The sequence below is a fragment of the Anabrus simplex genome, chromosome 1, assembly GCF_040414725.1.
Source record: "Anabrus simplex isolate iqAnaSimp1 chromosome 1, ASM4041472v1, whole genome shotgun sequence".
In the NCBI taxonomy this organism is placed as follows: domain Eukaryota; kingdom Metazoa; phylum Arthropoda; class Insecta; order Orthoptera; family Tettigoniidae; genus Anabrus; species Anabrus simplex.
In genome coordinates this window covers 639,370,483-639,385,179 of record NC_090265.1, presented here as the reverse complement: position 1 = coordinate 639,385,179, position 14,697 = coordinate 639,370,483, and the positions used below count along the sequence as shown (strand labels likewise).

The window sequence follows — 14,697 nt, the reverse complement described above, 5'->3', positions numbered from 1 at the left end:
ACTTTATTTTCTAAAATGTAAATTTCACACTTTAAATGTAAATTTCAATTAAGCCGAAAGAACTCAACCAAAATCAGGGAACAGAGAGTGAGGTACCCTCTAGTATTCCCTCTCAACTTGATTTTCAGGTGACTACTACGATTTTTTTAACCTTTTCTATCTTGCAATTTTTGTAACTTAAATATTTTTCTCCATCTAGTCTACTCCGTAGTATAGGCTTAGCCTCTGTAACATAGGGCCATAACCCCAAATAGGGTTTAATGCATTTAATGTAAATTTTAAGGAGTGCAAGTATTAGCCTCTTCACCGTTTTGGATTTTGGTACAGTAAACTTTACCTTTTGTTTTGACCAAAGGCCTCATAGAATGGGTACTTGTTATGCCTGTTAAACTCCATTTAATTCTTTTCATTTTAAGGATATCCGACTATTGAGCAGTTAAGACAGTGAATACTGTTTAATTTTGTTAAATGTATGGTGCCTTCGATAGGCATGAAAAGCATGAGTTTTCAAAAATAGATTCCTAAGTGTAAATTTGTAGAGCAAGGATGCTCTTCCTTCTGACGTAAAAATTGAGAGATCTGTCTCCTTGACTGTTGATTGAATGCAGCAGTAGTGCTCCAGTAACATTTGTTAATGGAAGCTTCAAGCTCAACCTGTAAAACTGTTATCTGATTATTCTAGCTTGTCCTTCGAACACATGAGCTAAAATTGTACCTGATTTTGTCATTTTATTGTCAAAGTATAAACCTTGAAAAGAAAAAAAAAAGGGGGGGGGGAAGGTTTAGAAAGGAAATAAAACTACCAATTTTGAAATTTTAAAATAATCTTCTGACTGTTTCATATCCACCGATTCATGCCCACAGCTTCTTTCACCTCTGCTCTCCACAATACCTCCGTAACAATAATAAAAATAATATTAATAATAATAATTTCGAGCATAGATCATGCAAAATGAATAGGGTACAAATTATACAGTATAACTGGTTATGAAAATTACTCATCGACAAAGGAAAAGTACAAGAGTGTGCAATACGCCTTGAATCACACAATGAAGTAACTAAAAGTTCAGTACGTATTATGTCATGCACTTCCCCTCCATGCTCGCTTAGCTGATCTCAATCCACAACAGCAGGGAGCAAACTGGCTCAAGAATTATTTCTCTCTGTGTTGACGATAGCTGACATAAAGGACTCCGATTCTCAGGGGGAAAATCAGAGTATGAGAGTGAAACAAACTTTCGGAAAAAGTTTCAAGAAAAAAATTTCATAATTTTTACAATTGATATTAACAATGGTATCGCTTACATGTAAACCTCAGTCTCGAGCAATCAGTATGTCCTAGGAATACTCCGGCCTTTATTTTGGATCTAGTAATTTAACACCTTCAAAATACGTACATTTCTGAGGTAATGAATTCATGGCAGACAAGTTAAATTAAAATTTTCTTGCATGACAAGACCTAGCTTCAAAATTTTGAAATATAGTAACGTCCCTTTTCTAGGACTTGTGTCATTACTCTTGATAAGTTCAATATTCCTTATATCCATCCCTCATTATCTTATTAATAACATCGGCCTGCGAGGATTTTACAGCAAAAGTAATTGTATGTGATATACATTACATTTATTGTCCTAATGTAAAAAATAATACCAGTTGTTTCGTATCATGTAGAAGATTTGTCACAAGTCTGCCCCATGTTTATGCTACTGGAGCTTCATTGTTGTAAATGTGGTTTGGATTGGTTGTATGGAATGCAGGTATGGACATGCCTGAGAGAAAATATTGTATATGCTATGTTTTGGAGGAAAGTAAGTAATCATACAGGAACACCAGAAGAATAATTAGAACAGTTGCAGTTCCCTTATGCGCAATGAAAGACACAATCAAAACGCCGAGATCGCATTTCTCCGTAGTATGAGAGGAGAATCTGAGAACGTGTGTCACGCCCTTGTCTACAAGTTACAACGTGCACTTGAAGTCGATTGAGTGAAAAAGTGAGTAAGTTTGTGTTAAAATGGAAGTGGCAGTGATGTTCGGAGGTGAAAATTTGTGAACAATCCCAACTCCTTCTCTTAAATATGTGGCCAGTATACAATTAAAAGCCAGAAGCGAAATATTATGCCATTTATAACAAGCCTGTATTGGCATATTTTGACATGAAGTTAGGTGATCAGGACAAGAATTTTGCATCCTATATTGTGTGTAGAACGGGTGTAGAAAACCTGCGGCAGTGGTACAATGGGTTGTTGCCGTCAATGCCATTCGGAATCCCAATGGCTTGCGTCACTACCGCGTGTTGCGACGCGCCCCTCTCATGTCTCAGTGCCGAGTGAATGGACTCGAGCGAGTCTCGAATCCGCGACCTCCCAGACTAAGGATATTGAATACTGATCTAGAGTTTATGATCATGTAACAGTGGCAAGAAGTTATAGTGTTTCAAATGTTGAGTGATAATTTTAATAAGTGGGAAAGAGTAATAAGTATTCAAAAGCATAAGACTTCATACAAGTTCTACTTGAAGCAAGCTGGTGCAACTCAAGTCAGTGGATGCAATGCTGTGCAGTAATCAGCTACATGGCGTCAGAGTAAAACAGAAAACACAAAAGTTCTGTAAGTGTTTCTAGAAGCAAATATCGCGTAGATTGTTGACGCAGTAAGAAACAAATTGTTCAAGTAAATTCAATGGCACTCACCATCAGTTAAGGGGGAGGGACTCGTGAACCAATCAGACTTAAAAATGTATTACTTTTACAGAAGCAGAGGGCAAAGCTTCGATAAGTTTGAACAGGAAATATACGGAATAATACTTCGACAGATTGGGAGGAGTCCGTCCGACCACCGTACTAACAACCTGTGTGTGGCCATACGCCAAGGGAGAGAAATTTTCTAGCTTCAGTTCAAGTAGTGTGTGTGTGGCTATGAGTCAGAATAGATCAGAATTTGTAGGTTATGTACGTAGCAGTGAACCTCAGTTAAATGTGGCTTAGCAAACGGTCTAGAAATTTTATCAGGTTATGCAAGGGAGTGAAGGAAACACTGTACAGCATAGTTAGCAGGTTGCTAGTACAAAGACTTCAGCTGCAACAACACGAACATCGAACTGTTTAACAGGAGGGCCGAGTGTCATAGCGAGCCTATCCTATTAGTAAATATAACCTTGTAGTCAGAACTGTTTGGGAGATAGACTATTCTGTTCGATGACTGAGTTTGAGGATGTTGTGTTAGAATCCCGGAGCTACACATCCCCATGAACTAAACATCGCTTCACTCAACGCGACTACGGTATCGTGGGCGCAGAGAAGAAGTCAAGGGAAGACGACGCAAAAGATTGAAGAAATCTTCAATCAAAAGATAAGTAACTACCAACTTTGTATGGTACGATCTAATTGTATTACAGAATGAAATTGAACTGGATAGTCAAGGACTTTGAGAGAGACTATCTAACCAAGAGCTAAAAGTGTATCTGTACAAAGATTTTCAGGTTTCTTAATTGTATAATTTGTAAATGTATAATGTGTGTCTATCTATTCAATACAGGTGAGAGAAAGAGAGTGTGAGATATCTTATTATTTTAAGATTAAGCTTCCGAAAATCCAAACCCAAGTCCCCAGCCTGCCGAATATTTAGGATCACGACACTTGGCGGGAACAAAGAAATCATTATGACGAATGTTATTTTGGTGTACGATATGTAAAGTGTCCGGGTTCAATACGAAAAAAAAAAAAACACATTGTGTATCCCTGCCTTCCATCTGCCATAACCCCCATACCACATTCTTCAGTGCCAGTCCCAACATCTCTTCGTGAAAACCGTCACAATTGGATGGTGTTATGCATCACTTGACCAAGCGCCAAAAGTAGATTTTGAGATATTAACACAAACGCAAAATCCTTTGTATTAATTCATATTTCTTCTTAAATGTGATTTATTATATACCACAATGAAGATAGGAACATACATTTTCTTCTTAATGTATAAAATTTAGGAATATTTGAAGTATATTGTCATAATCTGAGATAATGGCGCTTGGTCACTTGATGCTTTATTGCGGTTATCTTAGTTTTTTGTTTTACATCACATGACTAACAAATAAAATTGTTATTTAGTGATCGATTTGACTTTTAAAATTTCAGTGCAGTGTAAAATATGTTACTTGTTAACAAATTTTATTGCTTATTTAAGTACAGGATTAAATTATACATAACAGCATAGAACACGAAATAGAAAAAACATTAATTTTAGAATATAGTATAAAAATTACACTGTTAGATCATAGCATTATGGCATCATAAACACACAGTTTCTCCAAGTGTAATATAATGGAGGACGTTAAGAATTCTCGAGTTCAAAATCCATATTTCCACAATCAAACCCATCTATACCATCGTTTATTCCAGAATCACTATACAAGCCGTTATAGAAAGGCTTGGCGTCATTGAAAATTAGCTCCATGAGGGAGCGCAGGTCGTGAACCTTCGCTTCTGAAACTGGTTTTCCACTGGGCCATAATGGAGTGAGCAGACCATGTAGAACAGATCCTTTTTCATTCTGAAGCCGGCGACCAACTCTAGATTTCTTAATGTCCACTTCAACAGTGCATTCTGCATCAAAATGTTATGAAGAAAATGCTAAAAGGTTTATCTTTCTTTACCTCTATTTCTCTCACATGCAGCCAGACCGCAATGAGGGATTTCGGTAAATAAAGAAAGTACGTTAACTACAATGATGACACATTGCAGAGAAATAATGTGAACTCGAAAGTTGTGTAACACGGAAAAAATCCTGCCCGGGAATCTGCTACATGGGAATCTACATTTAGCATCACACGACCAAGCGACTGCACACTTGTCGTGTGGTCATTTGATGCGTAATTCAGACTCAGAAATGGTGGTTGGTCACTTGATGCAAAACTTCAATTTAATGATTGAGAGGTTGGCGTTTGGTAAAAATTCATTTCCCGCTAAATCATATTGAGAATAAAAGTCCGAACAATAACCTAAGTAAAGTTTACACCTTTAGCTACCGATGGTGCAATAATCTAAAAAATCCATTTTGGCGCTTGGTCAGTTGATGCATAACAACATCCAATTTGTCTATGGTGTTGCGGAAACTGAACTACAATGAACACAGATGGTTACTGTGCTGTAATTTAGAAGTGTGCGGTATCATGTTAGGGAAGCAAGGAGGATATACAAAGTTCCTGTGTTTTCTGTATGAGTGGGACTTTCGGGACAGGGATCGTCGCTGATTAGTGTCCGAGTGGCCCAAGAGGAAACAGTTCATGTCTGGAGAAAGAAACATTGTAAATCATCCATTAATCAATCCTCAAAGTGTGTTATTGCCCCCTTTACATATTAAATTGGGAATTATGAAGCAGTACGTGAGGAGTTTGGATAGAGGCAGTCCCTGCTTTCGTTACCTATGTCAGAAATTTCCATGACTGTCGGATACCAAAGTTAAGGAAGGTGTTTTTGATAGCCCCCAAATTCAGAGGCTTATGAAGGATCCAACATTCAGTACGACAATTAACGAAACACAGATTCTGGCGTGGGAATCGGTTAAAGATGTTTGTTGCAAATTACTGGGTAATGTTAAAGATATCAACCACCAACAGATTGTGGAAACCATGCTGTACAACTTCCAGAAATTGGGTTGCCGCATGAGCTTAAAATTACATTTCCTGCACAGTCATCTGGATTATTTTCCTGCAAATTCAGAAGCATTCAGTGAGGAATATAGCGAGCTTTTCCATCAGGATCTAAAAGAAAGTATCAGGGGCGATGGGATGTCTTGTAGTGAGATTCATACATTCTAGCAATGAACATGTTACTTTTTTGTATACAGTAGAACCTCAATTATACGTCCCTGGAAATTACACTTTCCCATATTATTCATTCAAATTACGTAGTCCCGCGAGCATCCTAACTAAATTATGTAAAAATCCTGCATTATCCTTTCTTCGAAAAAAAAAAACATTTCCCGAATCAACCGTCCATAAATTTCAGTCCCATCAACGCTAAATCCTCAATCGCACGTTTTTTCAAGAAACTGTTTCTCACGAAAGGATGGCTATGGCATACTTACGGATCTTGGCATTAATGTCCTGTCATTGCGGTATTTTGAGGAATTACTGTAGTGTGCTGGAAAAGTGATTGGCGGTGAACTTGCATAAGGGGCCATCTTAGCATCGCATTTGGGTGGTACTGTTTGGAGAATCCTCGGAAATCATAAAACAGAGAGTGTCCACAACAATTGGAAGGAGACAGAGCACATTTCGACAGCTCTACTTGAAGACGGAACGAGTTTCGTCAAATGTTCGTACTTGCAAAATGTCTACATTATTGTCCAGGGTTATATAATAATTTCGTGTGGCTATACCTAGCCGAGTGCAGCCCTTGTAAGGCAGACCCTGTGATGAGGGTGGGCGGCATCTGCCATGTGTAGGTAACTGCGTGTTATTATGGTGGAGGATAGTGTTATGTGTGGTGTGTGAGTTGCAGGGATGTTGGGAACAGCACAAGCACCCAGCTCCCGGGCCAATGGAATTGATCAACGAAGGTTAAAATCCCCGACCCGGCCGGGAATTGAACCCGGGACCCTCTGAACCGAAGGCCGGTACGCTGACCATTCAGCCAACGAGTCAGTCATTGTCCAGAGTTACATGTTTACTTTGTTACTTTTTTTAGAGTGTATCGCCCAACAGGTTTTCCGCACTTCCCTCAGGGCACTGTATGAAATGAAATGTCGTATGGCTTTTAGTGCCGGGATATCCCAGGACGGGTTCGGCTCGCCAGGTGCAGGTCTTTCTATTTGACTCCCGTAGGCGACCAGGGCACTGTATAGTCACTGGGCTTTCAGGCAGGAATCGAAACTGCTCCTTCTTAAGTAACACAAAATTAGTATTTTAATATTACCGTCCTAATATAAGACTGGGAATTTCAAGTTTTTGTGTTAAAATGTTATAAAACCGCAGTCGTTTTAATTGTGCACGTTACATTTAAAAACATTGTATTATTTTGCACATGTACCGACTTGTACAGTAAGCGCGCTTTCCAGCTGAACTCAAGTATGCGAATAACCGTAATTTTGGAAGTGTTATTAATATTTTTCTCTTTCCAATTTGAATGTGATTAGTGACAGGCAGAAATGAATATACAGTAATGCATTCGAGAACTTGAGGATGGATAATTACATTCAAAACCATATTCTCAAGTTCAACATAACCTTTAAAAATTCGATGTAGGCCTAATTTACGCAGTACAAGATTTCCATGAACTTACTACAAACAGTATACCGATGACAATATTACAATGGAAGATTAAAAAAAAAAAAATTTGCCATCATTTTGGGTGCTTTGGTATCTAATATGCTTTATTTTATTAGTTTACAGAATTAACAACTACTTGTGGTTGATTGTTGTTTGGCTTGGCATTACGGGTATTAGATTTTTTGAAGAGTTTGGCTGATCAAAGTTGCTGAACTTAAAAGAAGTTTTCAGTGGAAACTGACGAAGTTTCCCCGGTAAAACTGAATGTAAAGTTTTGAGATTTTTAAGTGGCATACCGGTAAATTATGTTTGAAGCCGGCCCCACAGTCTAACTTGTCCGCCTCTCACCCGGAGAGCCCGGGTTCGATTACTGGCCAGGTCAAGCATTTTTACCTCAATATGAGGGCTGGTTACAGGTTCATTCATTCTACAATTACCTTTAATTGAGGAGCTATTAAATGGTGGGTAGGCGATCCTGGTCTAGAGAGCCAGGAATAACGGCCGAGAGGATTCGTCACACTGACCATGCATCCTCATAATCTGCAGGCCATCGGACCGAGCAGCTGTCGCTCGGTAGCCAGAAGGCCCGTTGGGGCTGTAGTTTGGTTTCGTTTAGGGGTGTTTGTAAGGTAAGTATACATATTTCACTTTTTTATGTTTAGCCAAATTGTTGATGGTTCATTCGTTCCTGGATTTTTGTTTTCCCATGTTGTACGTTCTCCAAAAACAGACAATTGACGTTCCACAGTATTCATTGCAATTTGATCATGGCCCATTAAAATTACATGTATTCTCTATCAAAATTACAACAATATGTCAAATTTGGATTTCAAATAGTAAAAAAAAGTGTACGTGATAGGCAAAAACGGTTTACATATTTGAAATCAGCACACCTAAATTGGGGTAAATCACCTCTTCAATATTTCTTCAGAGAGATTTTTTTTCCCCGCAGGCCGGTGTAATCAGAACTGCTGATTAAATGAAATATTATCCTTTTGATGCAACCACTGCACATAAGATGAAAATGAACTTACCCCTTTCAACAGATAATCCACAAGGTATGACAATGGAACGAGTGGAATTCCCCACTCCTGTATTTCCTCCAACGACTTGCTACTGCGACATTCTGTGAATATCCAATTAACTCTGGGACGTTTCACCTCTTTCCTAAGAGGGAAGTCAATAACTTTTACATTTGCTCCACCTGCTTGCAGGATCCTGTAAAACAAAAGGATAAATCATATTACAAAATAAAATTATCTGTTATCTAGTCTAATCAATAAGTAGAGTCTTGAAAGGATTTGATTACAATTTTATTATAAACTGCACCAACTAAAGAAGTGTAACACGTAGAATTTGGAAGTAATTACTGATAATCAGAACTGCTGGTTATTTGGAATACCAATGTGTAATTCTATTGTTCAGTGACTGAAAACTATTGAACTTTTCTGAGTGAATTAAAAATTCAAGTGCATGAACGAGGACAACAGAATGTACCAATGTGGTAACCTGCTGGTTATGATATGTGTTGTGTGTATTGTGGGTATTCAGCCCAAAGGCTGGTTTGATCCTCTACAGCTCCACCAACAGCCATCATAAATAGCCTAGGCGTCACTGAAAAGGTGTACTAGGGAAATGAGGAGTGAGGTAGTTTCCCGTTGCTTTCCTCACCGAGCCAGCCATTGCTATTACATATCAGTCCACCAAGCTCACTGAAATGCATGCACAAACCGACCCTATGAGCGATATTTTCACACCATTCATAACAGGGACTGGCTGCATAAGCATCACTCATACCTCAGTCACTTTCATATTGTCAAAGCCCAAGGATGACACTGAGACAGGTCAATGAAAGTAAAAAATTTGATATAGCCCATACCAGAAGACATAGTGCACTGTAAACACTACATCTCGCCAGCAAAGGCATGGTTATGATATATATCCTTATAATTGTTATATTAAACCTTTATAGAGAGGAAAGGCATCACTGAGTACAAGGACGGGATATACAGTCATGTTCATAAAAACAAGAACACCTTGAAAAACTACAGATACGAAGTCCATATTCACAGGACATTTGCATTAGTATGTTCTGAAGAAATGATTAGCATTTGAACCACGTTGGCCCTCAGGTTCAAAGTCCACGTCGATATCTCGGTGCACTACCACCGACTGGTAAAATGTGCCTCTGGCTCTCATTGTCACTATAAACCGAAGGTAATGTATCAGCGCAACTTGAGCAGATGTGCAGGATGCCTCGCAAATGTATGTGAGAATTGTACTGTCAAATGAGTGAGTTTGAAAGAGGGCGTATTATTGGCATGAGAGAACATGATGCACCCATCCGGGAAATTGCTGCTCGTGTGGGACGAAGTGTGTCGGCAGTGCAACAGGTGTAAACAGAATGGTTCGCAGAAGGCCGTACAACACGACGATAAGAGTCTGGTCACACCACCGGGGAGATAGACATCTCATCTGAATACCACTGCACAAGAATGATCTGAATCATCCTCAGCTCTGGTGCAATGGTGCAACAGTGCAACACATACTACATAATCAGGAGTGACAGTCCGTTGCCATTTATTACATTCTGGGTTACCGGCGCGTCGTCCACTTCTCTGCTTACCTTTGACTAATGTGCATAAACATGCTAGACGGCAATGGTATATGGAACGACATCATTGGGGACAGGAATGACAGCAAGTAGTGTTTTCGGATTAATCTAGGTTCTGTTTGTTTGAAAATGATGGCCGTATTTTGGTTCACCGCAGACAGAGGGAGAGACATCACAGTGACTGCATTCGCACAAGACATACAGCATCAATTCAAGGCCTTATGGTGTGAGGTGCTGTTGGGTACAACCACAAATCACAGTTGGTGCGTGTCCAGCGCACTGTGACCAATTTCACCTATGTGAATGACATCCTGCGACCCGTAGCCATACCCTTTCTGCACCATATTTCAGCATATTTCAGCACGGCAATGAACGACCACATGTTGCTGCATGAACACGTGCCTTCTTGTTGTCACAGGATGTCACACTGTTGCCCTGGCCCTCCCAATCACCGGACTTGTTGCCAATCAAAAATGTGTGGGATATGATGAAATGACGGGTACGGCGCTGTGACCCAATGCCTACCACCAAAAATTAACTGTGGAACCAGGTGAATGCAGCATAGATAGCTATACACCAAGACGCCATTCGCGCCTTATACACGTTGATCCCATCACTCATGGAACAAGTTATCAGTGCCCATGGAGCACCCAGTGCCTACTAGGCAACAGAACACATGCTGAACCTAGGTGACTGAAATGCTAATAGTTTTTTCAGAACAAACTAATGAACATGTCCTGTGAATATACACTTCCTATTTCTAGTCTTTCAAGGCGTTCTGTTTTTTTATGAACATGAGTAAATTTAAGTAGCAGAGAATGAAATTCATTCATTGTTTACCCTTAGTCCCAACTGAGTTCACTTCCTTAGGGTAACTTCATCCTTTGGAGTCCGTATTCTTGGTGGTTATTCAGTTTTCTGTAGTTGGTGGTTCTTGTGCATATTGCACAAGCTTTCTATGCAGATTTGATTGTTATCTGTGAAAGAGATGACTGAGTTCGGAAGATACTCCATGAGCTGTTGCACTAACTGATGATGGGTGCAGCCTCCAGTATGTTGCAAATGCCCTAGGAACATCAACATCAAAAGCAAGTGTACATAGAGCAGTAAGGCATCATCAGCAACACTACACCTTTCATAGGAAACCTAGAGCTGGTTGTCTTAAGGTCGACAAGAGCCAGAGATGATTGATTTTTAATTCTTCAGGTGCTAGGAGATCGTCATGGCACAGCCGTGGAGGTTAGAAATTGCCTAGAGGAAGTGCATGAAATCGGAATGAGTGAATGGACAATGAGAAAAACATTCAGAGAGGCAACTAATTTCAAGAAGACCTTTCACTGTCCCCGAGTAGAGATAGCAAACATCGGCTGGCTCGGCTGTGATTTGCTCAAGAACATCAGAACTGGACACAGGAGCAATGGACCATTGTCCTCTTTACTGATGAATCAAGGTTCCTAAATGGAAGACAAGAGGGTGTGGAGAAGACCTCGGGAACATTATGCTGCCTATACCTTCTCAGCAAGAACAGCCTATGAAGGAAGTTCCATCTATCATCTACGCAAATCTAGACGAAGCCATGATACAGTGGTTTAATCAAAAGCGAGCGGAAGGTATTCCTGTGTCCGGCCCAATGTGTGCTGAGCAAGCAAAACATTTTTTGCGATGCACTTGGCTTAGAAGGCGATTTTAAAGCATCTTTTGGGTGGCTTTAAGAAACGCTATGGAATGGGAGAAATTGCTATTCACAGAGAGCGTCTCAGTGCAGACACAGGTGCTGCTGAAAAGTTCACACAGTAATGCTTTACAATGTTTTATCAACATTGATTAACTCCACTCCAAAGTTTACCGCAAGAATACCGTGAACATTTTATGTTATAGAACATTGTATTTTAATGCACTATGTGTTACTAGTTTTTATCATATCCATATCTTGGAATATTCTAGAATGCTTGGTACAAACACATCCATGAACTTATGCAACGATTTACCAACATGCATTAAACTCATTTGAACAAATTATCTGTTACTCATGAACAGTACACCAGAATTTTAAGTAACATATGCATGTCATAAAATATCGACGCTTGTTTTATAACTATAATTTATTAGCTTCATGGTCCATATTGATGGTTCAAGTACAAGTATGAAGGATGAGTTCTCCACCTAATCAATACTTTATTTTACACAGTGTCAATATTATTTACATAAAAAGACAGTACCGGTTTCGACCTGTAAATAGGTCATCTTCAGCTGTTGGAGAACCTGCTTAATAGCGACTGTACAGAATAAATACTACTAAAATAAAAATTAAACAAGATTGCCATTAAAATAAACATGAAATCCAATATTCTAAAAATTTCTTAATGTTAAGATATATACATATTGTACAGTTTTGGGGTTAAGGGGCTATTTCCCTGGCCCTATGATTTCTACATATTTCAAAAATTATATTTACTGAGGTTGGAACTGGATACAATTCTTAGAGTTTATCAAGAATCACTGGCATTCAGGTGACACGACATATACGCAACAATGTGCAGCATGCTCCTAACTATGCTCAAGGACATATCCAGCTCACACATCTTTTAAAATTACCTGAGGGAATGCAAGTATGAAGAGAGGAGCACCCACAACTCACTTTCATTGAGTTCAATATGTAAGACACCGCAACGTAAACCTCAATAAGGAAGTCTAATATAAAATAGCATGTTTTTTTATCATTGATATAGACTGAGAAAGAACTATGTATTTGTAAAGAGGTTACTAAAACTAATGGACACAACGTCCCCGCATATTTTTGGCCCAACAATGCACTTTGTATCATCTCATAAAACCGTTGGACATAGTACTGCCATTTAACATTAGATATCCGAGCCTGACACCAGAATGTCAGTGATTCTTCATAAACTCTAAGATTTGTATCCAGTTTCAACCTCAGCAAATATAACTTTCGCAATATGCAGTAATCATGGGGCCAGTTCAAAAACTCTTTAACCTCTTAATGTGAAAGCCCGAGTATACTCAGGGTTTTATATATTTATATAAAATAAAATCCCGAGTATACTCGGGAATGTCACTCATTGATCGGTACCTAATTTAAAAGCCAGAATATACTAGTTTCTTGTTGTTCCTCAATATTTCCACCAGATGTTTAAGAAATTATTACTTTAGGGTCCTATTTTTGCCAACAGATGTCTCTGACTCAACCGTAGTGGATGTCGGTGACTCAGGCAGTTCGTTTTCGCGGCTTTCCCATATTTGTTGCTATCTAAGTGTACTTTGTCTGTAAGGTGAAAATGGAGAGTGAAGAAGAGTTTGACTTTGAGTTTAGTGAGTCTCATAGTTCTGAAGAAGTTTTTGAGGACAGTTCAGAAGAAGAAAGTGGTAGCTCTAGTTCATCTGCTTGTGATATTGCAAGTGCCGGACAGTGGTGTGAAATTGATACTTCCAGAACACTACCACCTGCCCCAACACGTTTTCCTGTCAAGGCTAATATTGAAATACATTTCCAGCCGTGTTGTAAGGATGTTATGCACTATATTAGTCAGTTCATTGACGACGATTTTATAGATATTTTGGTGATCGAGACTAACAGATATGCAAGACAGACTAATGCTCCGGAATGGAAGGACACAACAATTGATGAAATGTATATTTTTATTGCGCTGACAATACTGCAAAGCATTGTAAAGAAACCTACATACCAAATGTATTGGTCCAAGGCACCTGTTTTAGCTACACCCATATTTCGTCAAATTCTTCCTTTTTGAAGATTTCTTAACTTGAAGAGGTACCTACATTTTTTGGACAATAGTACATATGTTGCAGAAAATCATCCACAACCTAAACTAAACAAAATATGGCCTATCCTGAATCACATGTCCATTCAATTTGGAACTGTGTGTACCCCGGAAAGGGATGTGACAATTGACGAAAGCTTGCTGCTGTATAAAGGAAAATTGGGCTGGGTCCAATATCTGCCTCTCAAGAGAGCCAGATTCGGTATCAAAACTTTCATGCTGTGTGAGTCAGCTACAGGTTATGTTTGGTCCCTGATCATAAACACGGGCAAGGACTCTAAATTTGATGATGACTACAAACATCTACCCATGTCATCACAAGTTGTTATGACACTGATGAAACCCCTGCTGAATAAGGGGTACTGTCTAACTGTGGATAACTATTACAGTTCTCTCCAACTGGCCAACATTCTGATTACCAATCACACAGATATGTGGCACTGTGCGCCCCAATAGAGCAGATATGCCTCCAAATTTCCAGAGCACGAAACTCCAGAAGGGCGAAATTGCAGCATTCCAGCGAAGTAAACTGACTGCAATAAAATGGAAAGACAAAGAGATATCTGCATCCTATCTACCATCTATAATGCAGAAATGGAAAGACGCGGAGGACAGAAAAAGGAAGTTGTGAAACCTAAATTTGTGTTCGCGTATAACGAAAAAATGGGGGGGTGCTGATAAAGCAGATCAACACACTGCTACTAACACCCTGCCATGGAAGAGGAAAAATGTTTTATAAGATGATGTTTTTCACCTCTTGGAACTAGCAGTATGGAATGCTTTTGTCCTCTTCAAAAAACATGGAGGAAGAACGAATGCTCTTGACAATGCACTTTAAACATCTCATAAAACCATTGGACATAATGGTGGCATTTAACACAGATAACATGACACCTGAATGTCAGTGATTCTTGATGAACTAATAACTGTATACAATTCGAACCTCAGTAAATATAATTTTTGAAATATGTGGAAATCATAGGGCCAGGAAAATAGCCCCTTACCCCAAAACTGTA

The 14,697-nt window shown here is 39.1% G+C and overlaps 1 protein-coding gene across 1 annotated transcript in view; it reads right to left on the bottom strand.

Moving 5' to 3' along the window:
* LOC136884538 (uncharacterized) overlaps positions 1-13,626 on the bottom strand; it is a 399,078-nt gene extending 385,452 nt beyond the window's left edge. Inside the window, exons 1-2 of the mRNA XM_067156823.2 lie at positions 13,586-13,626; positions 8,302-8,485 (exon numbers count right to left, since the gene is read on the bottom strand). Coding sequence (XP_067012924.2) covers positions 8,302-8,485; positions 13,586-13,626 — 225 coding nt within the window. The remainder of the gene's footprint in view (positions 1-8,301; positions 8,486-13,585) is intronic.
* Between the last annotated feature and the right edge of the window lie 1,071 nt (positions 13,627-14,697).